This window comes from Pipra filicauda, unplaced genomic scaffold (genome assembly GCF_003945595.2).
Source record: "Pipra filicauda isolate LSUMZ 115617 unplaced genomic scaffold, ASM394559v2 scaffold311_size1313980_pilon, whole genome shotgun sequence".
NCBI classification, from domain to species: domain Eukaryota; kingdom Metazoa; phylum Chordata; class Aves; order Passeriformes; family Pipridae; genus Pipra; species Pipra filicauda.
The window spans coordinates 634,341-658,746 of NW_024104434.1; the positions used below are offsets into that span (position 1 = coordinate 634,341).

At 42.8% G+C, this 24,406-nt stretch overlaps 1 protein-coding gene across 4 annotated transcripts in view; it reads right to left on the reverse strand.

Annotated features, from left to right (window-relative positions):
- Window positions 1-4,082: 4,082 nt before the first annotated feature.
- The window catches only part of PRKCQ (protein kinase C theta), a 60,164-nt gene continuing 39,840 nt past the window's right edge, over window positions 4,083-24,406 (reverse strand). For all 4 annotated transcript variants that reach the window (XM_027739949.2, XM_027739948.2, XM_039383491.1 and 1 more), the window contains 6 exons: window positions 17,733-17,824; window positions 14,671-14,733; window positions 10,986-11,124; window positions 7,603-7,791; window positions 6,927-7,055; window positions 4,083-6,293 (listed from right to left, as the gene is read on the reverse strand). In XM_027739949.2, the coding sequence (XP_027595750.1) occupies window positions 6,138-6,293; window positions 6,927-7,055; window positions 7,603-7,791; window positions 10,986-11,124; window positions 14,671-14,733; window positions 17,733-17,824 (768 nt within the window). In that variant the 3' untranslated portion in view covers window positions 4,083-6,137. The remainder of the gene's footprint in view (window positions 6,294-6,926; window positions 7,056-7,602; window positions 7,792-10,985; window positions 11,125-14,670; window positions 14,734-17,732; window positions 17,825-24,406) is intronic.

The window sequence follows — 24,406 nt, forward strand, 5'->3', positions numbered from 1 at the left end:
TGGTAAGGAAGAAATGTGTATTTCAGGGGGTGACACCACAACATTCAGACTTTTTAATTTCTTTATACCAAGAACAAATGCAACTTTTTCTCTTGCAGTGGCCCTTTGCTGCCCTTAGCCTGTATCTTGAATTTTCCTAGTTACCTTCTCAGCTATGTCTAGACTTAAAATTCTGACAGACTTTGGGTGCAGGAGATCTTATTATTCCTTATACTCCTGCTCTGAGAAAGAACTACATCACAGTTCCCCAGAGCTCCATGGGAGACCCTCCGTTTGGAATAGGGGAAGTGCTTCAAGATGGTTGTTGCTGCTAAAAACAGTGGGTTGAGCTGATACAGCTTTCTCCTTTTAGTGGTTAGTCCACATAAGTCCGTGAAAGCGTGGCAGCTTTACAGACAAGGCATTTAATTGAAATATTAAGGCATTTAGCCCTCCTTTCAGAAGGTTCAAGCCCTGCTTTGGGTGTTTTTCAGCAAAAGATGCCGTGGTTCTTTTGTGGAGATTTTCTATTTATTCCTTTCTTTTTAGTACACCCAAAGAAAAAGAAGCATGTGTATGATTTGGTGTGGAGACAGCCCAGCACAAAGAAACAACTGGTATTCCTCTTTCCATCTGAATGCTAGTGTCACTGGATCTCCTGAAGAAGTAAAACACATTATTAACATCTTTCCAAAAAAAGGTCATCTGGTGTCACTGCTTACTCCTACCTCACTATCTCAAAATGCTACTCTGGGCTGGGATTTATTATCCTTATGATAACTGTGTGCTCCATTTTCCCCACTTTGTCAGGTTTTTTTACTCTTTTCATTCTGCTTAGTATGACCAGAACTGAGTTGATTTGCTGGGTGGATTATTGTTCCTTTTGAATGAGGGTTGCTATTTTGTCCCTTTTCTCCACTGTTTTGGCCCCATGACATTTTTGGGGTGGAAAGGAGGGAGGCAATGAGAGGTTATATATTGAACAATTTCACCCTGCTGGAAAATACCAATAGCTTAAAATAAATATACTCTCCGAGATATCACATTATCCTGCTGAGCTCATGTACAGCAGAGATAAAATGGCTTTTTTTTTTAGAACTGATTTTTCTTTCTCCACCAGCTGAATGGAATATCAAAACACACCATTTAAAGTAACTGTTAGAAAAAAGCTTATACACAATGCTATCAACAGAAGGGAGCTGAAAATTAAATGGAAATTATTACCAGAGAACTCATTTCCTTTGCTACTGAGAGGCTAACAGCAACAATAAAATAGAATTTAGAAGTGAAAGCTGAGATTCTTCCTTTGATGTCTGAATATTTTCTGCTTATGTTCCTCTAAAATAAAAGGCCACATTATAAATTAAATGTGATACTTAATTTTTATTTTCTCTCCACTCAAACAGTATGTTTCCTCTAGGTGATTATTAAAATAATGATTCACCTCCCCAGCTGCTGTAGGCTGGCAGGTTTTTGTTTAGGCAGCAGAGCAGCATGGGTTGAGTGATTGCTGGGTCCCAGACAGGCAGAATCCAGTTGCCTCTTGGAACAGAGGTTAAGAGGGGTTTTTAATTTAACAGTGAAAACGTAAAATGAGAAAGAGCTGGTGCCCTTAAGCTTCATCTTAACTGAACACTTCCTATGATGTATCTCCTGTGATTGAATCATATAATCACAGAATGGTTTGTGATGGAAAGGACCTTAAAGATCATCTCATTCCAACCCCTACCATGGGCAGGGATGTCACCCACCAGGTTGCTCCAAGCCCCATCCAATGGCCCCAACACTTCCAGGGATGGGGCAGCCACAGTTTCTCTGGGCAAACCTGTGCCAGGGCCTCACCACTCTCTGAGTAGAAAAAATTCTTCCTAACATCTGATTTAAACCTTCCCTCTTTTAGTTTGAAGCTTTTCCCCCTTGAAAGCAAAGACAATTCTCAAAAGACCATAAATACTGATCTTGGTGCCTCTCTGGTTATCACTGCTTTAGTATGGGAAAGGGAACATGCTTGTCAATGGGAGGGGGAATGCAGTGTCCTCTGGTCCACCTCACTGAGGATGTACCAGAAGGATGGAAGATTTTCTTCATGAAGTTCCTTTAGCAACTACAGAAAACATGTTGATAATTAATTTTTGATGTTTTCTTCGTACAAGACTCAGCTGGTTGAGTGTAGGTACTTGCTGGAGGGTGAACTCAACCACCATGCCTGATTCTGCTGTGCGTGGGGAGGTATCCACTGCTATTAGGGGTGTTTTTGGGTAACAGGGCTGTGGGATGAGCCACAGGTTGTAGGACAGACCCACATTTAGTGAAAGGATAACCCAGGCTGTCTCAATGAGGCTGGGTGACTAAAGGCATCCCTATGCCATAGACAGTCCAATTAAAATATTTGAATCAGGACCCAAGTCCAAATTCAGAGCAGAAATAATTGGATTTCTAGGGGAGGTGTGGCAGTTCTGTGCTACCCAGGAGGCAGGATCAGAGCCATTCATCTGTTCTAGTCTCAGGCTCCAAAAATCCCCTGCTTCAGCTACAGAGGAAACTCTAGGATGGTGCTGGTGGCTTTGAAGGAAAACAGTGGAGTTCTAATTGAAACAAATGAAGGGAAGTGTTGTTTAAGATTACACTAACCTGTACCCCTCTCTTCTTCCTTACTTTCCTTTTCTGTGCTTGTTTCATCTTCCACGACTCAATGATGTTTTTTGTTTCCCTTTACTTTTATTGTTCAATTATATCTTTGTGTATATAAACACTGAGGTGATGTAGAGAAAAAAGGACTCCATGGCTCCTGTTACCAAACATAGAACAGACCCCATCATGTCAGGTACAGTCACTGAGCTGTTCAGGACTCCTGCGTTGTCACCAGCGCCAGGCACAGAAGAGCTAAAAATAAATTATTTCCTCTATTCACCAGCTCTGCATGTGCTGTGATGTACCAAAGATAAAACTTCTGTGTCTTTTGTGAGGCAGCAAGACTGGGGAAGGAGCAGTTGGGTGATGGGGACTCCCAAAACTCGAGCTGAAGCAGGTGGTGCTGGAGATCAGACCCTGATGTTTGCTGGTGCCACGGTCCTACGGTAGTGGTGGGGCTCCAGAACAGGACTGAGCCTTCAGCAAATGAATAACCAAACCTGGCAAGCCTATTTACCATGTCATAAAATAAACATTTTGTGGAGGAGGAGACAGGAAAAAAAAAAAAAAAAAGAAGAAAAGATGGGTATGGAGGTGCCAAGTTCAGCCATGGCAAAGGAGCATCTCTCATGAGTACCTGGGCTCCTGCTCATTTCCGTGAGGGTGTTTGGCTTTCAGCCCTCACTGACTGTTATCTCTCAATCTCTGTCACCACAGGAAAGCGTTTCCTGCTTCCCACGTCACTCTCAAACCCCGCAGGCACAGCTGGGAGGGTGCTCAGGCTGCGGCACCACCGCGAGCACGACCGTGGTGGTTCGTACCCACCTCTCCCCATCTCCCTCCCCCATCCTCAGTGGGTTTGTTTGGTTTTTAAGCTGAAGACACCCTGCAGAGAGAAGCAGGTGCTTCTTCTTGTGGTTTTCATCAAAAACCCTACAGTCAGCCTAACTTTGGCAGTTACTCAATGTGCTCCTTTACAAGCCACTCTTAGGTTTGGCTGCTTTAGCTATACAGGGCCACAGCTGGAGTGCAGAGAGCCTTGCATCTGGTCAGAGAGGTGTTAAAACCTGGTGATCTTCAGTTACTTAGCCAGAACAGGTGATTCAGCGTCCTCCTTCTTTAGTCTGTGCTTTTGGGGTCTCCCTGCATTGGTGTCAAGCACAAACTGCTGCACCATTGCAAAGGGAACATCCCTATCAGTCATTTAGCATGGGATACTGCCAGCCTTCAAATGCCTAGAAATGCAGTCTCTAGTCTGGATCAGGCCATCCAGACTCCATCAGAATGGACTTGAGTCTTGGACACACTCATGTGGGCAGAGTCAGGCCCTCCCAGGACTCAGCTGATCCAGTTTCATTCAGGTATCAAAGGAAGATGTCCTGAGTCACCCTCTAATAGTAACGACATCTGCACATCCCCTCTGAAACCCCTTTGAGATACCAGACCCCACTGACAGACCTGTCACCTTCTGGTAGTGAAAAGGAACATTTTATTCTCTTTTTGGATACCTTTGCACAGTGCCCAATGTTTTCTTTTAGATACTGCTCTATGCAGCAGTTGCAGTTGTTCAAATGTTTGCTGCTCCTGTATATTTATGGGTTGAAATTCCCCTGGGGAACATTCCCCAGACAGCACAGAACCATTTTAATGGCTTTTCTAAGCACCTCTGTTCTTTGTCCCTATTTAATCACATCAGTGTCCATTTTTCAATTGTACACAACGTTCTATTAAACTGTACAAACAGCACTGGCATTTAAAAAATTCATGTTAACCATTCTAATTAAACATGATGACCAGCTACACAAACTGTGAGCACAGATGCCCCCTGTGTTTCATACAGCACAAACAAGGATTTCATCAGAGTCACTGGACTGAAACTTTCCCAGGGCACTCTGGTCTTCTTGTTGACTTCAGGCACTTCAGCTCTTGTTCCTGCAGGATTTGGTGCCTGCAGTCGCTGTCAGTGATATCACAGCACTGCCTGCAAGGCTGCATTTATCCTGTAGGGAGGTCCAAGTTGACAGCCTGGTCCAGCAGAGTCAGAAAGGCACTTCTGAAGCAAACCTGATTTTGGGATAACTCATCTTCTAGAGCTGTTCTTCTCTGTGGACTCGAGGGGTTGATGCAATGAAGCTCCAAATGTTTGCTATTCAGTTAGAGCCTAACACCAACCTGGGTGACTGCCTAAGTCTAAGCTATTACAGAATCCTCTTTTTAGGTTTTGACTTAATTTTGACCCAGTATTTAAGTGGTATCTCAGTGACAAGCAGTAACTGGGCAATTCTACAGCTCTCCAACTTCAGAAAAAAGTGCATCTTTATTTAAAAGGATCCCATGGCAAAAGGATCACAGAAAAGACTTTTTTTTAACCCAACTAGTTTTCCACAGACTGTAAAGGGGTAGAGCACACAGCAAAATGTCATGAGATGAAGGCAAGGACCACCCTCACCTGATGTGCTGTCCTGCTCTCTGACTGTTGGGTGCAGTTCTTTGATCTGTGCCCACGTTGCCAAAGAGTTGGGGCATCATTTAGAGCAACAGAAAGCAAATCAGTCTTTGCAGGGACTGGTTAGTATCTCTCAAGTAAAATACCCCCAATCTGAGCCTGGAACACCAGTTTTATGATGCTTAAACAATGTTTCGAGGAAACATCTTCCACTTTTCTCATGCAGTTTTAGGATAAAAACCCAGAAATCCCAGTCCAGATTTTGCCCTGATTTTGGCAAGGAGAGTTAAAGCTTAAAACGTGGTTCTTGAGGCATTCTGCAACTTCCCATCCTTTCTGTTCTACTGCTAAATGTAAACCACTGGTTTTCTGTATTGATTTTAGCACTTCCCGTGGCAATGATCCTCCTTTGGGGTTGATTCATTAGTTCCAGTGCCTCCAGTTAAGATGTATGGTTATTGGAATGGGCACCTGCAAAGTCTCTTTGTCTCAGGAGAGCAAAATTGAATCCTAACACCTTGTGAACAGTATTTTTAAAGTGTGTAGGGAACAAAATACTTCTTCAAAACTGTGCACACATGTGCAGTTCTGCACATGTACACGTGTAGGTCAACAAAGCATCCAACCTGAAGTCTTCTCAGGCACCTCCAGGCCTTCAGCAAACCACTTTTCCATCAGAAGAAGGTGGGGGTCTAGGTGAGAGTTGTAGAAATGGGCACTGACATCACCAGAAGCTCAAATATACTCTTTTTTTTTTTTTACATAGAAGCCCGTTGGCTGCATGTACAAGTAGTGGGGAACACGTTTTGGCAGCTCCTCGTTTTCAGATGCTCTCAACTTCGATAACATTGGGAAGAGAGAGAAGAGAGACCGAATGATACCACGAAGAAACTTTATCATTAAGGAAGAGTGGCTGGCATCTGCTACAGACTGGACTAAGCTGGAAGCCTCCAGGCATGGTACAAACTTTCACTGAGGTGTGTTTTTCTGGAGGGTTCTTGATAAAAACAATGATGCAGAGTCTTCAGTTGACAAAGTGCTACTCAAACCATTACAGAGAATTCCTTCAGTAAGGCAGATCTCAGGAAAATATTTTCTCCATTTTAGGGTTCACGAAGGAGAAGTTGCTGAACATATTTTGGTCCATGCTGTTAATCAGCGCTCTGTCGGCACAGGACAGTCTAGGTTTTTCATTTAGAAATTCCTTGTCGAAGTTGCTACAGTCACTTGGAGATTTCTTCAAGAAAAGGAAAAAAAAAATGATGTCAAACCACTAATATTGAGATTTTCATTACAATGATACTGGCCCTATCAGGTTGCTTACATGGGCTCAGCTTATCTAGTCAGGAGCTAGTAAATATAAATATCATGTAGGAAGCACTGAGCCTGTGATCCATGAATTCTGCCAGGCAGGGATGTTAGAGCTTTACAACACATCAGACTGGACCCATCAATTAAATAACACTTGTGAAAGAATGATGCTCTTTTCAAATTAAATTATATTATTGTTATTTACAGGACCTTAATAGTTTAATAGGACAGTTACTAAAAGTCAGGATTATTCTAACTTACCCAACCACCTAGTTGCCTGAACTACTTTCCCTTCTGCAGTGCAGTGGAAGATAATCCCTACAGAATGGGGTGAAGTTACATGGTTAAGGCAAGGTGTTATGAGACATCCAGACCCCTGCTCTGGTAACTGAGAATGTGATGGGTAATTTATGGTTTCTCAGGTGTGGACATGCCAGACCTGGGCTTATAGCCATCACAGAGCAGTATTGTGATGATCAGGTCAGGCAGCTCAGCCACTAGAAGTACATAGTCTAGAAGAACATGGGATGGATGGAACTGGAAGAAGATGCATCCTCACCACTCTTGGTTTGAAAGGAGGCTCCATCCTTCTTTCTTCTAAAGCTTCCCAGTTGATTTCCCGGAAAAAGGCATGCTGGCGGATGTTCCCTCTTGCTCCCAGTCTCCTCTCAGGTTCTCTTACAAAAAGCTAGAATGTTGATTCCATAGGTTAAATTCTGTGCTGATAATGCAAGCATTAAAGAGGGTGGAATATGTAATTATCACGTCAGTGCAATGAGAACAGCCCATAATGGAGAAAATGTGGATTTTTTTCCCAAAGCAAGGCAATTTCTTGATTGGTATGAAGATGATTACTATCTCTAATCCTGACAGAAGTACAGGTTGACTGTGCAGAAAGATGGCAGTGTGTGTCCCAGAAATAGATGTTCAACATCCCAGTCTGCTGTAACCCTTAGTTAACCCGCCTCGTACCTTAGAGATTGCTCTGCAATAAAACTGACCTCTGCTGGTATCTGGAACCCTGTGAGGAGCCATATCATAACTCAGGAGAAAGAGGACATACAGATGGCCTTATGACTTAGGTGAGGTGCAGTTTGAGGTCCACAGAAAAGACAGTGAGTCTCTCCGGTCCTATCACACTGAGTTTGTTTTTCTGTGCAACAGTTGAAGATGCACAAACCAAAGATGACAATTCTGGCAAAAAAGACTTTCATTCCCTGTGTGGATATTCTTACCTTCACCAAAATGTCCTTTGCATCCTTGTCAAGCCAGCGAGGGTAGAAGGGGTTATCCATACGGATAGACTGGAAAAGCTCCTCTTCATCTTGGCCATGGAAAGGGGATTGGCCGATAAGCATCTCATACAGGAGGACACCAAAGGACCACCAGTCAACGGAGGTGTTGTACTTCTGCCCCAGCAGGATCTGCCCAAAAACAGGAGGGACAAAGGCTGAAGGAAAATGTCTGACATGAGTATTTCAGCTTCAGAAGGGCGGCCAGACCATGACCTTCCAACAGCTGCTTTGCACTGAGTGGGATGGCAGAGGTGCTTCCCTCTGTCTGCAGGAGCCAGAACATCTGCCAGAGGTGAAGGGGCTGTGGTTTGAGGAGCTCCAAGTCACAGCCACACCTGGGAGCCAAAACAGTCCTTCTCACTACAAATAAGGTTGCATGTAACTCTTAAGTTACTTGAACAAATCTTTGGCTACCAGAGACATCTCAAAACATAAAAAGCGAGGCAACTAAGTTTTTTTGCCTGCTCTCCAGATTATCCCAGGGGTTCAAATCAGGCTTGTGCTGTCCAAGAAGACAAATGGTTAGGCATGATAATTTTGGAACGGATTCAACTCACAAAAAACTGAATTTTAAATTACAAAAGCTGCAGTGTAAGGGTACTTCAGGACCATCAGTCAGTTGAAATGGTGTGAATCTATCCCAGCGAAATCTTCCCCAGGAAAAACAGGAAATTGGTTGCTGATCTGCCCTCTTGAGACAAACTGAGTTATAAGTAAAGGAATGGGAATTTGCCCTCAGTCAGTCCCTTTGTTTGTGCCTTTCTGTGTCAGCTATAAAGTGGAGGCTACATCCAGTGTGTGTGTGGGCCAGGAGGGTCAGCTGGAGTCACAACCTCTCCCAGGTCTCAAGGACCACCACCAAGTTCTCAAACTCTCTGGAGAAGCAAAATTATTCTCACCTGCCTTTAGATATCTGTTATGGAGATGCCTAGAGCTGAACCATTAGCTCCTTTTACAGCCAAGGAAGGGAATTATTCCAATTTTAGACATCCAGATAAATATCTACCTGCTGTAAAATACAACCCCCTGTTTGTCTCCTTTGGTTATCAAGAAACCTAGAAAACTTGCTCATATATAGATGTTTACCATGCAGATATCTAAAGGGTCACGTGATGACTGCGATGTGGAGGATTATCAGGATTTTAGAGCTGTAGAGGGGAAAAGTTAATTTTAAAGCACAATCTTTAGTCTTTTCAATGGGATGCCTGATTCTGTAGCTATGGGATAGGTATCAATGACAAGTCCTGGTGATGTCGTAATACCATTGAAAACAACTCTCCAGGTCAGTACAGGTGAAACTGCTGAGAGTTTAAAAATTATCATCTTATTGCCTAAAAATTATATGTCTTATTGATTTATGCATGCAGTCTTTCTATGGTTATGGAGGGAAAACAGTGATTTAATTGATTTAAACACTTGAGGTAGGAAGGGATGACTTGTTTCCTGGGATGTTTGTCCTTCTACAACATTATAAAGTGCCATCTAGTGCTTCATTTTTAGATGAATTTCCTCACATTAGGTGAGAAATATCCCCCTCTGATGTACCTGTGGCATCTAACAAAGCAGGACTTTATTGTCAGAAGTATAAATCCAATCTGATGTACAGTGCTCATGACTAACACTTCTGTCTCCAAAGGAGAGGATGCAAAAAGGACAAAAAAGAGATCTGAATATATGATGTAACATATACAAAGAGTTTCACTCAAAACAAACAAACAAAAAAGGAATCAGCAAGACTCTCTAATATATTTCTTGTGAATCATTTACAACAAAATCATCCCAACCTTTCCTTCTGAAAAGACATATTATTTTTGTAAGGTTTTACCTTCTAAAGGATAAAGTGTCTGGAAATTGAAATTAAATGTTTCTTGGAAATCAAAGAAAAGATTTATTAGCTTAGAAATTATCTGGGAAAAAAAGAAATAAACCCAGCAATTTCATTTCTGGTGAAGTCTTTTTTTTTTTTTTGTCAGATATTTTTTGAAATAAAAAAATTGTTTGTCTACTAACCCAAAGCCTCCTTATTCACGTGGCTGTGGCCAAGGTGCTGGGGCTGTAACAAATTACAGTGGTAGCAGCTGCAGTAAAATACTGACAAAGAATCCAGCACTCCTGCCTCTGGCAGGAGAGATGATCCATAAACTCTAGAATTGCTTTCAACTCAGAGGTAAAATGTTTTTATATGCACTCGTTGAATCTCTAAAATAAACGATGGTGCAGAAACAAAACTCTGAGCTATTTTAGTTTTTCTCTTTTCTATAAAGCAAAACCACAGATAATGGATCAACACTTGGCTCTCTTTTTATTCTTTAGGATAGAAAAATAGCTCTTTTTTTCTTAAATAAAAGCATATTGAAGTGGAATAAAACCCAATTGCAGCTTGATTGCAGAGCACACTTACACCTGATCTTAGGCAATAGAAATCCAATTGATTTGAAGAGACCCTTGAGTTTCAGCAGTGGTGTAACCTAGGGCAGAATCGAGCCCTGGGTGCACAGTAGAGGATTAATGAATTATAGTAGAGTGAAAAAAAAAAACACCAAAGGCTTTGAAAGCTATTTGGAAAGTACCAATATCCATCATGACAACAGTAAAATTACGAAATGGGATCTTGAAAGGCAAATAAATGGATTTCAGACCAATGTCAGACATGGATGACTTGTAGGTTTTTCTCCGAGCTGAAAAATGTTTCTTTGGCCCCAATTTTGCCACCTAATTAGTCAAAGCCTCTCCACAGTAAGATCTATTATTGTGTGAAGTCACCTGGTTAAGGGTACTTTCTCCTTTCTGGGGGGATCTAGTTCAAAATACTGAAATTAAAAAACAACAACCAACCAAAACCAACACAAACAAAAACAAACTAAAAAAAACCCCAAACAAACAGAAACCGAAACCAAAACAACAACAACAAAAAAGCCCAACCCAAGTTTCCCTCTGGTTAAAAATGGAAAGAAATAAAGGAAAGGGCAAAATCAGCATTCCTCATGCTGTTTCTGTCCCTGAATTGCAGGACCTACATCTTGGATCTTCTCCTGCCATGGCCCAAGCTGAATTTCTATTAACTATTCTGTTTCTTGGGTTAAGGAAAACACCACTTGTTTTCCATCCCCATTTGCACAAAAAAAATGAATTAACTTCAAAAATATTCAATTCCAGACAGGAACGTAGAGTCTGGGTCAAACTGAAGTCCAGTTTCTTGCCTGGAACTGCTCAAACCCAGGTTATTTCTTTTTGCATCCTCCACCACCGACCAACAGTCGTGTCCTAAGACATGTTACTCTGTCCCACAGCAGCTTGATGACCCCCCTGAACCCCACACCCACCTCAGGAGCAATATAGTCAGGAGTCCCACAGAAAGTGCTTGTTTTTGCATCTCCAAACATGTTCTCCTTGCACATCCCAAAGTCAGCAATTTTGATGTGCCCCTCATTGTCCAGGAGGACGTTGTCCAGCTTCAAGTCTCTGCAGGGAAAGAGAAGGAAGATCCCCCTTTAAAGTGTTCCAGAGACACACAAGTCATTTTAGTTATTTTAGCCTACAAAGGAAGGCTGAGGGATGAATGAAAAGCTGCTCTCTCAGAGTTAAGGATCTCTTTTCTTAATTTCTCTTGTCCCAGCACTGATTTACTTGTTGGAAAAGACATAGAATCATGGAATCACAGACTGGTTTGAGTTGGAAGGGACCTTAAAGATCATCTTGTTCCACTCCCCTGCCATGGGCAGGGACACCTTACACTAGATCAAGTTAGTCCAAGTACAATCCAGACTGGCCTCAAACACTTCCAGGGATCACATCACCCAAGACCCCTTCTAAAAGCTGCCTCCTTCAAGGATGCAAAATGGAAAAGCTAAGGGCTTTGTGCCGACTGGTGCTCCTGCCCTAGCACAGCCTGGAAAAGGGGAGTAAGAAGTGACCAGATAATTCCCACTTTCTCCTTCCCTGGGAGTGTCAATATTCTCTCTGAAGCTACTGCCAGATCTCCCTCCCAGTGCAGGCTCTACAAATGTTGGAAGAGACAAGGACACACAAGCCCTGCATGGCTCGCAGAGGGTCAGAATAATCACAGACATCAGTGGAACACCCAGCACCTTTTCACTGCTGGGCTGCACCATCTGAACGCCAGGGGTTTACAAAGCCCTTCACACACATCTGCCAGGCTGTTGTCTGAGGTTCCAGGCTCTGAGCTCCCCTGGGAAGCAGAGTCCAGAGAGAGGAAGAAAACAGAAATGCACAGGAAGGAAATGAAAGCCAGTGAGCCGATGAATCATGACCACTGATGGAAAACAATGAGGTCCTCACATGAGAACAAACTCTGAAAGGAGAGAAAAGCTTGCAAAGAAGGAAAGAAAAAGACTGAAAGAAAGGAAGGCTGGCATGGCTTCTATGTTAATTTTTTTATATCTTACCTAAAAGTTTTGCTTTGCATTGAGGTAATGACCTGGGGAGATGTTTGGATCAGTGATGCTGCACTTAATGTGGGAGGTAGGTAGAGTTTGGGTCAGCTGGTCTATGAGCACATGCATTCCTGCACGTCCTGTCTTGTGCTATAATCACTGCTCCTTCTCAGGGCTCCCAAAGCACCCAGACACATTTACTTGTACTCATAACTTAGGATATAATTGTTCTTTTTCAACCTCTGCTAATTCACAGCCTACACACATTTTGGCCAATAGGCCAAGTCGTGTGGGGCCTGATCTAGTGGGTGGCATCCCTGTCCATGGTGAGGGGGTTGGAACTAGATGATCTTTAAGGTCCCTTCCAACCCAAATCACTCTGTGATTCTATGATTTTCCACATCTCAGGCAAGAGTCCTAAGAGTGAGGCTGCTGTATGGTCACCCTCCTGATGACAACTGTTTTACGGTGTGGGTTTTTTTTCAGAAATGGCTTTGAATCCTTCAAAGAAGGTGATTTCTAATGCATGATGCTCTTGAGATGATTGCCTGCAACTGTAGGAAAGATGAGTGTTCAGCCTCCCTCTGTGCAAAGCTCCTTGTCTTTGTTCAGGTCCTAATCAGGGTGGGGGACATCGAAGTGTTTACACACTAAATTGTTGTCATGGGGCAATTGTTTCTTGCTGCCAGAATATGGCCCAAGACAAAATGGGAGTCATCAATCAAAGAGAAATATAGAGACAAGCGAGACATTTGCCTTCCAAGTGGCAGACACTCATGTTGTCACAATTTCCAGCTGGAATGACTTATTTTAGTTACACCACTGAGATCAATCCTGGGCTGCCAGCACTGCTTTTATTTATCTGGTAGATCGAAGCAAAGCAAAAAACCCATCACCTACAGTTTGCTCTCATTATTTTGATGAGTCACAAACTCATTGGCTCCAGGGACTGGAGTTTCTGCCAAAAACACTTCAGCTCATTCATTAAAATTTAAGCCAACGTTTCCAAACGTGGGTGCATGAGACAGAACAGCTGGATTCATTATTCTTACGACATTACAAGTGATGTAGTTTCAAAAATGATTTCTGTTCACTTTCCTAAGTGCTTAGTTCTCTCTGACAGAGATACTGATGACTGTGAGTTCTCAACTGACCTCGTTGTCATTGTCTTCAGTGAAAGAAGGAAAAGGGAGTAGGACTCATTAAACCTTTTCTCACAAGGGTTGATTCTCAAAGCAATATTACAGTGACTCCTTGGAATGAGATATTTCTTCCTATCCCCATGCTCCCCAATGCCCAGATATCCCAATTTTCTCACATTTCCCAAAGTTCCAAACTCCGAACACCCCTCTCCTTTCAGGAGGAAACAGGTCCTAAACCCTGACACAGCACCGGTGCAGTGATTCTAAGTAAAAATGTGAATTATAAATAAAATTTGGACATTAACAGTCCTGCCATAAACTCACCATGTCCTGCAGATATTTTTTTAATCAGCTTTTCTGAGAAGACTGAGCAAAAACTACAGGCATGGTAAAGTGGTTTGGGCACTTCGGAAAATTTTTCCCTTCAGTCATTCAGAATAATAATTAGAGCCAGAAACCTGCTGAGACCCCAGAGATCATCTTAGATTAATGCCACTGGTATTGATCTCATGTTTATGCAACCACCATCACTGGTCAATAAAGACTATAAATGGTTCCCACGTAAGTACTAACAAGAATCAAAGAGAGTGTTTTAAAGGGGGAATGGATTGTAAACAAGCCATTCGCTTTTCAGCGTTTGTTCTGATGTTCACACTACATGACAAACATTGCAATATGCTCATTTTGGGTTCAGCAGACATCGTTGTTGTGGTGAGCTTTCTTATTTGTTTGTGACAAGCTATTTGTTTCCTGCTTTTACAGAAGGCTGCAATGCAGTAACTGAATTTTGCCATGAAGATGAGCTTGACTAGAGCTCCCCAGAAATTCAGTTCCTCCTTTTGGCCATGGGAAATAAGACTGTGGCCTTATTTCTGGTAGAAATGGGCACTTCTTGTACACACTCCAACACAGGTTTGACAAACCCAAAAATGCCCACTCTTCTCTGCTTACTACAAGAAGAACTTGACAGCCAACTCACTCATGATGGTAGGTGAGATGAATCCCATGTCCCCGTGGAACTGTGCACAGCACACCTGCTAATAATCCAAAATTAAGATATATCACTGTTTCCCTGCTGTTGTTACTTGAGCTGAGCTTGTCACCACTGTCCCAGGGTAATCAGTACAACAGACATTTCAAAGTTCTCATGTCTAACTTGACCTTATATACCTTGATATGTTGAAAGCTTAAACAGGGTGCCTATACTGGGTGATTGTTGTAAATGTATGCAAGACCTTGTTTTAATGTTAACTGAAACAGGACTGGATTCTGAAAAAATGCCTCAAAAATGCTTTTTAACTCTATCTCTTCAAAATAGAGTGCCCAGATTCTGTAAAAGGGAAATCTACATAGAAAAGCAATGCCAGTAAGTACATCCAAGAAACAGGCTCTCTGTTGCCATTAGTGCTTGCAAGGAAAGCAGAAAAGGTTTAGCATATTAGCATATTATTTACATTACAGAGTAAAATTACCTGTATATTATGCCCTTGGAATGGAGGAACTGAAGCCCACAAATTATTTCAGCAGCATAAAACCTGAGTGAGAGAAGGCACAAGTTAGAACGGATTCTTCCCAAAAGTGTTTTCAGTTAGACCCAAAAAGAGGGAAATTTTGTCTCCGCAAGAACCAAAATTTCATTAGCTTCCCAGAAGGTTTGGAGTGTCTCTAGAAGGTTTGGGGTGACTGTGTTTTACTGATGGATGATGTGATATTCCCCAAAGTGTGCCACACAGCTAGCAGCCTAATTCCCACTGAAACCACTTTGGGCAATGGTAGGGATGTGGAGCCTACTTATCTTCAGGGATTTGGAAGCCACGCTGCATGGCTAGATGCGTTTTTCTCTAAGTAACTGATTCTGAGAATGGTTTCTTCAGGGCCAAAGAATGTCTCCACATCAGCTGTGGAGCAAAAAAGCCACCAGCTCCTACCGCCCACTCTGCCTTGCCTCAAAATATGATCCCTGTAACAAGAAAGGCAGACGTGTCTGTACTTCTCCCTTATTTACATATTTAAAGTAAATCAATGAGTTATAGTGATCAGAGAAAAATAAAATGGTTTGGAAGGGACCTTAAAGACCATTTAGTTCCACCCCTTCCCATGGGCAGGGACACTTTCCATGAGACCACATTGCTCCAAGCCTCACCCAACCTGGCCTTGGACACTCCAGGGATGGGGCAGCCACAGCTTCTCTGGGCAACCTGTGCCAGGGCTTCACCACCCCCACAGTAAAGAATGTTTTTCCTAATATCTGATCTAAACCTGCCCTCTTTCAGTTTAAAGGCATTCCTCCTTTTTTTATCCCTACATGCTGCACTGGAGTGCAAACTGCAAACTACAGTGAATGCCTCAGACCTCAGAAGAGCAGCTTTGATTTGCCACAGTGAGCAGCTGCTGCAAAAGCATTGGACTGTTCCCAGCAATGGGACAGGCAGGTAGGCATCTGGGATGGGGAGCACTGACAGAATCCTTGGCTTGTCAGATTGCCCTCTTCCCTGCTCAGATTTATGACTTGCCTTTCATTGACTCACAGAATGATTTAGGTTGGAAAAGACCTCTAAGATCATTGAGTCCAACCATTCCTCCAGCACTGCCAAGGCCACCACTAAACCATGTCCCCAAGTGCCACATCCTTGCGTTTTTTGAACGCTTCCAGGCGTGGTGATTCCACCCCTTCCCTGGGCAACCTGCTCCAGTGACTGACCACCCATTCAGTGAAGAATTTTTTCCTAATTTTGACAGCTTGTCCATTATATGAACTAGCAGCTTGGTGACCTTTCTCTGGAGTTTTTTTCTAATTTGAGGCCTTTGTTCTCCACACATTTTACTCAAAGGACATCACCACATCCTGCTGCAAAGAGGTAGCATCAGTGTGAAAAATGAAAATGCCCTCCCAGAAGGCAATGCAACCAGAGAATCATATTTCCCTCCAGTGTGGCACAGCTCTGCTCGCTCAGTCTTCAATGCATTGGTCCTTAATTCTGAATATTCAAATGCTTTTGAAAAAAAAAATCATCAAACATTTATTTAAATGACACTCTGGGGTTTTTTTAATTAAATTATTACATAAAAATTAATCCCTACAGTGGTTTCAATATTGACTTTCAAAATACCTATTGTTTGCAGAAGGATTAAAAGCACATTTCATTTTTTCTAATTCTTCTATTTGCTTTAATCAAAGTTAAATAAATTTTTAATTCTCTGTTGCTATATTAATTTTTTGTTTAAATTTACCTTTTGTACTTCTGATAGGTTTTATCTCTTTCCCCCCACCCCCTTGAACTTTAAAGGGAAAAAGGGAAAATCCCATTACTTCTAACAAATAACAGCTTCACCTCTGATCACCGGACTGGGAACTTCAGCTTAAGCAGGTCCTGCAGCTTGGCTACAGGCCACCCAGTGCTGTAAAGAACAAGGTATTTGGTTCCATAGACAGCTGAAAATGCATTTCTTGAATTTCTTTGATGGTGGTAAATCTGGAGCAGAGGTTGGGTCCATGATGTCATTATTGGGACCTCTGATTATGGGCTGAGCAAGAACTCAAAGAGTGCAACAGAGAGACCCCAGGGCTGCTGTAATTCACAGCGGACAGTTGTAGGTTGTTTTAAATGTAAGTAAAACTCTGAGATTAGCTCAGTTGGTTAGAGCATGGTGCTAATAACACCAAGATTTTGGGTTTGATCCCCATACAGGCCATTCACTTAAGAGTTGGACTCGATGGTCATTGTGGGTCCTTCCAACTCAGGATATTCTGTGACTCTGATTCTGAAGATCTGAGGCAGGTTTGGGGCTGTTTATATACAGTGGACACACCTCCAGAGGTGAAGTCACAGCTGGACTGGTTGGTGCATCTGAAGCCCTGATCTGAGTGAGGGACTGAAGCCTGGGAAGGGGACTAATCCATCAAGAAGGGCAGCCTAAGGGACAGCTTCCCTCCAGCTCAGCTCTTGGCTCTGAACAAACCTGTGTGGGACTGTGCTGAGGACACTGCAAAATACAGGAGCCAGGTCACAGGCTAGAAGGAGATTCCTGGTTTGCAGGCTAAAGATTAAGACTGTAGGCAGACACAAAGCTGATGAGGGTGTAGCAGCAACTGTAACACTTCCAGACAGAGAAACCTTCCTGGTTGACCAAGAGTGTAAAGTAAGTTCACATCTGACTAAAATCAACTGTGTGAATGGGTTCCAAAAGCCTTCTGTGGGAGGGGAAAGAGGACAGGGGGAGGAAGTGATTTGCTCCAAGTCCTTCACTGAGGAGGACTGACAACTTGCATGTCTGTTTTGTTCAGTTTGGAGAGAGCTGGGATAGAGAGTGATTCGGTTTCCAGCACAAGCGTTATCCTCACTTTGCAGCTGGGTAAGGTGAAGAGAGGTCAAATGATTTGCCCAATGTTTCCTCTACAGGACAGAAGCAGAGCTGGGAATAAAACCAAGTTCCCAGGTGTCTGCTGCCTTTGCTTCTCTCACGTGGGCAACCTGCAAGCCCAGAGGCAATAATAATAATAATAACAACAATAATAATAATAATAATATCTTACGTTGCTCTTGGAAGGTCAAACTTATGGCAACTCTGGATGTGGAACATAAGGTCTCCTCCATTGAGGTATTCCATCACAAAAAAGAGGTTTTCCTAGAGAATGAGACAAAATGAGAATAAATAAGGGCGGAGGAAAGGGCAAAGTAAAAGTATAAAAAAAACCTGAACAACAAACCCCTTAGAAAGCACTCAAAAAGAGGAAGGAAAAGATTACTGTGAGGGTTTTGGAAAGAAAGCAGTTTCTTTTTTAGATTCCTCATTTCTCCTCTTTGTTTCCTAAGCCCATACTCACTCCCTCCGCTCTGATTTGTATAAACACCATTAGCAAACATTGCAAATCCACTTAACAACCAGCTGATGCCGTTAATTTTTACCAGCAGACCTCCAGGCTCACTAGAAGGGGATGAGTAACTCTACAGTGCCTGTATAACAGAAGGACAGATGGATAAGCTTCCTAGAGGGACTAGTAGAAGAGGCAAAAGTCACTACTAGGTCTCTTCTGGTCCCCATCCCAGAGCATTATCCATCCAGTGGAGTGATCTCAAGCTGTTGCCACCCGAATTCCTGCACATCTTCTGTGGAGGCACACAGGTCTGACTTTTTCAAGTTCTCAGAGAAATTGGCCAGATGCAGCAATTTGTTTTAAGCACATGCCTGAAAGCTGCTCTATTGAACAGGGCAAGATGTAACTTGCTGGTGGGAAGATTCATGAATTAGTCATATTTCTGGATACCCATTGAGTGCCTGCATGCCAGAGAAGCCTGGAAGAACGTCCAGTCTTTGTCTCCAGTTGAATGCAATCATCAGCTGCTTGACGAGGGCAGTGGAAAGCCCTCCTCCTGCTACATAAAAATAATGGAATTGAATATTGGATAACGAACAGAACTGATCACCAAGGTTTCCTTTTCAATCCTTGATGTAGAATCATAGAGCCACAGAATGGTTTGGGTTGAAAGAGACCTCAAAGACCACTCAGTTCCAACCCCTTGCCATGAGCAGGGACACCTTCCACTAGACCAGGTTGCTCATGTACATGACACTGATCCTCTCACAGCTTCACCAGCCAAAACTTCACCACCAGACCCCTGCAGAAGGTGGAAGCTGGTTGAGACTGATCCCTTCCACGCTGAATTGTACCTACAAAGCAGGAGGGGCACCTTTTCCTGGAAGAAGCCAAACATCTGTTTTTGTAATCTCACCTTTTGTGCATAAATGCAGGAATAAAGTAAAATGGATGCAGTATTTTTATTTCTCAAAAGCCTCCCTCTGTTTCCTACACACCTGAAGTCAGTCATCTCTAGGCTGTGCTATAAAGTTTATGAATACCTTCCCTGTGTTGGCTATTGTCCATCACATTTTTTCGGGGGGTGGGGTGGGGAATAGAGTTCTTTTCACTTACATTTTTAACAGTTGAAGATTTTTATCCATAAGATCTAATATAAGTATCTCTGGCAGCCAGCCAAGAGCTGGCTATTTTAAAAGACCCCAACAGTGCTTGTTCCTTTCAAACAACAGCTGTCTGCTCTAATTTGTGAAATTTCTTTAGCCAGATCCTTTTAATTACAGCACTCTTATTTGAATGGATGTCTCATTGGAAACCCCACCTGTCATCCAACAAGCACAAGGCCAGATTTGGCCTCCTGGGGAAAGAATACAAATTTTATCACTAAACCAAATGGGTGCAGGTTTTCAGTTTGAAGGTCTTGCATCTGTAGAGGGCTATGCACGTAAATCAGTTTAAGCAAGTAAAAGGGCCAAATGGAGATGGGTAATTTAGTGGAGAAATGCATAAATCTTGGAAACAATGTGAGCTCAGGAGCCCCTCAAGGAAAATACTTGAACAGATGCTCTTTGTGAAGGCACACAGGGAGGTGATGAGGTTTAGCCACCAACACACCAGCAACCACATGTGTCACACTGGGACAGAACAAACCTGATGGGTCCTCAAATGGGCCAGATTCAGCTTTAGTGGACTGAGAAGCAGAAAACCCTTGGGTTTCCCTGGAAAGTCCACTAATTTTGGCTACACCTTACCACGCATCTTTAAGTGCAAGTTGAAGCCCAAGTTTATTCAGCAGAACAAGCAATCGTGCTCTGTTTGCTCATGGATTTGAGCAACCATCTGATGTACCTATTTAATTGAACCAGGGACTCTAACTTGAAACTGGGGACTTTGTCAGCACCCTTCTGCCATCCAAGGAAAGAGGTTGCCCACCTCTCAGATTAATTTACATCCAAATATATGAACTCTGTTGCTCAACTGCCTTAAGCTGTAAAGCTGCAGACAAACTCAGGCATGATTAGCACTGCAGTCTGTGGCCTACCAGGTGCTGTAGAGTGGTACATAAACACTGTTGTGTGATGGTATCACTCTGACTTTTTTGCTCTGAGGCTTGGATGTTCCCCTTGCTTCTTGCAAAGGGCAGTTGTCTGGAATGGGTCATGGAGAAAAACTGCTTGAGATCAGCCCTAAGTGCGTCATTATGAGTAGGAAGGTGTAATCAAGCAGGGCAAACTGCAACAAGTTATTGGAGTCAGCTTCCTAAGCCTGAGATCTACAGAGTCAAAGAACACACTAAAAATGAGAAGTGGCAAGACCCATACTTGAAACCACTGAAAACTCAAGAGTGTTGCTCAACAAAGGTTAAAGGGTTAGAGTGGCACAGGGGACGTGTTTGCAGACAGGCTCCAACCTAAACTTCCTCTTGTCCCGGGAAAGCTGCCTGATGGCTCCTGCCTGCTATTGCCAGGCTCTGAAGTCTGTCAGCACCTGGGGCACGTCAGAGGGGGTTAAGTGGGTATTATGTAGTTGAAAATGCCCCTGTTCATTCTAGGGGGGTTGGATTAGATGACCTTTAAAGGTCTCTTCTAAACCAAACCATTCTATGATTCCACGATTCTCAGACATGGCAGCTGGGATGGCATGACTGGGATGCCAAACAAACAGGAATGTTGCTCCTCAGTGGTGAGACTTACAAAGCTCTGAAGGAGGCTTAGAAAGAGTTCCCTGCCTCTCTCCCTTGCAGACGTGTGATAGGTGACATCCTGACCACCTGTGGGAGCATCCCCAGGTAGCAAATTCTCAAGCCAAACTTCTGGCCATGGTTCCAGACTCACACAGCAGAACGGAAAAAGTCTGGTCTCTCAGCAGAGCTTGGGACCATCTTTTACAACCACAGAGCTCGAGGAGGACTATAAAGGCACTTCCTGCATTCAGGGATGGATATTGTCCCAGGGTAGTTATAGAAACATAGAATCATAGAAATCCTGAGTACCCCTAAGGTCATTGACGTCCAACTCCTGCCCCTGCACAGGATAACCTCAGGAATCCCACCGTGTGCCTGTGTGTTGACCCAACGCTTCTTAAACTAATTGGCACATCCATGTGGATAAGAACATCCGTATATCAGCCATTCTCTACTTCCAGACCATCTTCCAGGGGCCTTCTCCATTGCAGCACAGGGAACATGACAAACCTTTTTGTGGGAGGATGAAGTGTTGCTCCTACAGCAGCAGAACCACACAACATGACGTTGTACAACACACAGACATGGACGTGCAAAAAATAATCCAGTTCCCTCATCTAGTCAATCCTGCCAGGTGCTGAAAGCTTTGATTACTGCAAGAACTCAATTCCCTGCCTCATCAGCCCCTCAGCACCTGTGCTGAGCTGAGCTCCTCTCCACAGAGCCACCTGTTCCCTCACTCTGCAGGACATGGCAGGGATGGAGTTAATCCAATCTGCTTCTGTTCTGCGTTCAACTGCTGTGAGAATGAATAGTCACTATCAGAGATGCTTCCAGCTTTATAAACAATGAGTAGAAAGCAGGCAGTATTTAAATTGATCTTTTGAAGGTACATCCTTTAACAGGCTCTTAAAATCCTCAAACCAGCTGGGAGCCCTCCAGAGCACTTTTCTGCAGAGATTTTCAGATTTTGTTTTCTTCGCATTTGAAAGCACTTGTATCCATACAAATACACAATTTAACACGATTTACTGAAGAGAGAAAATTCTTCTTCCCAGGGCTTCCAGGAGGTTGAATATCAGAATAATTAATGCTGCAGGACAGCGTGGCTTCACTCTAATTTAGAGCATGGCTTCATGTGGAGAAGGTTCCAAATTAAGTGACCTAATCCTGCTCCATCCCACTGAATTAGGTCAGCCCTGGCCAAGAGAAAGGTTTGACATGATACAGTGTTCTTTAAGGTCCCTTCCAACCCAGACCATTCTATGATTCTATGATTCAATTCCTGCAGCTGCCTCTTCTCTCAGCTTTTCATGCAGCTCAGCCCAGTCTGGGTTCTTATCCAAGCTTTGGATTTATTTTACTTCATCCATAGATGGGAGTCAAAGGCCTCTCAGCCTTTTCCACCACACCACTCAGAGTGTTTTGCAATCCCATCACAGCATCCCATCTGGTGGAAAAGCAGGGAATGTTTTCTACTCCCATGAGGAACAGTAAACACAGGGTTACTCCTTGCTAGTAGATGACCATAGAAGTTCACCTACATTTCTAATTTTTTGCTATTTGCACCAAAACACCCCCAGGTTTACTTTTGTTCTCTAGTTTAAAGACTTTTTCCCCCCTCTTGTGTAATATTAGTCCATCTTCTGGAGATGGCAGCATTTCTTAGAGCTGTCAAATAATTCAGTCCAGTCCCTGATCTCACTGTTTATTTCTTGTTCTAATCTTCGCACTGTCAGCATTTTGAACTGCCTGTTAAACTGCTCGTTTGGGATGCTTAGTGTTGTGTGCCCATGTACCTGGTACAAAGCATATGAATATATTTTTACACACATATATGGAATACATGTGTATAGATAAAGGTGCATACATGGCTGGCAATAGCTCCTTTCACCTGAGTTCTGAGATCCCAAGACCTTCATCACAGCTCAGAGCAGATATCCCTCACCGGTAAGCCGAGTTACTATCAGCTCTGTCTTGCAAGAGAAAGTGGTTTTCCTATCAGTATTGGATGGTATTTTGGAAAAAGACTAATTTTCTCAAGGCTAGGATAAGATTCTGTGAAGATTTACAGGTAAAAAAACCACCAGAACAAAAACTTAACAAAAAGGAGTCAAACTTGTGAAACATAAATATGTTATCAGCTGAAAATAGGCAAAAAAAATTAATATTTTTATTTTAAGAAGTAATTTTTTTTTCAGGATAAAAAGCAGCTACACTGCAGATTTTTGGAAATCTCATGCAAAGCTTTATGCATTTTGGGCTGATTTTCCTCAGGCTGGACAATGGGAAGGCAAAGAGAATATGTGTATTGAATATGTCAATCATCTGTCACTTAAAAAAACCACACTTGTGATCTGTCCTCCTCTTTTCCCAGCCAATACACTCCCCCTGTTCACAGCACACGGGCTGACACCACCCAGAAGTGTCTTGCTAAAAGTTCATATATTTGATGTTATAATTACAGCTGCTCACACCTTCTCTGGCACAACCTTGTTGGAGTCCCAAAGCTCTGCTGACATGCTGCTATTTCTGCTAAACCATGTTGAAATTTTGGCCAGGACTGAAGGAGACCTTGCCAGTTTTCCTGCCTGCTGCTTGCAAGAGGCAAAATCCTCAAAGCTTCCCTAAACACCCCAACTCATTCCCAACTTTCTCATTAGCTGGTTCACATATGGCCAACTAGCCTTGAATCAGATTTTTCCAAACTCAAAAATACTCCAAATACTAGGAGGATGGACAGATGTTTCCAAGCTGATGTATCCCCCCAAAAAAACCCAGAGAAGATCTATGGACCTTGTAGCTTTGGGATTGTCTCCCAAATGGCTGCACACCAAGGTTTGGGATGGTTTGCACATGGGAAAAGGATGGTTTATACAAGGAAAAAAATTACTGTGATGCCCTGTACTCTATTTTTCAGCCTTCCTCCCTCATCAATGACAAAATTAGGATGCTGGCTAGAAAGACACCTGGTTTGACCTCCCAGGACACCTTGTTTAGTGACCAGCACACCTTATTTAGGTTGTGCTGTAGTCAGAGAGGACCATGCATTCCCTGGGAAGGGCATGTGGGCCTGACCCAGAGCTGTTCAGAAGGTCTATGGCACAACCAGGCAAGTGGAGCAGAACATCCAGTGGGTGCGAAACACAGATGTACCAAACCACACACTCTGATGCAGGTCAGATAATTCAGCCCTGTCCCTCAGCAGCAGGTCAGAGAGAAAAGAAAACTCAAACTGCACTTGGAAAAATTTTGCAGGAATTGCAGTATCCCCTGAGGAGACATTTGAATGAGAAATCTCCTGATGACACTCATAGAAAACACTTTCGAGCCTAAGAATTTTTAATTAGGACCACACTCCCTGTTTATAATCCATTTCTCCTTCCTGCCAACGTAAGAGACTTTAAAGTCAGTGCTAAGCACGTAGAAGCAACAGAGCATGTGAAAATGGCTCATCACCAGGACTTTGAAAAGATATAACACACCAGTAAAGCAGAAAATAAACGTTTCTGTAATATTTGCTGTTAAATTGCAATAAAGATTACTTCTCTTTTGGGTTGAAATAGTTTTTGTTGCTATTTTGTGCGACAAGTCAAAATGCCTCAAGATTTAATTTGCATTTAGGTAAAAAGTGTTAATAAAACTTGGTCAATGAAGTAAAGAAACAGAAATAAAAGTGACTTTCAAAAAGGGAAAGCCTATTTTTATT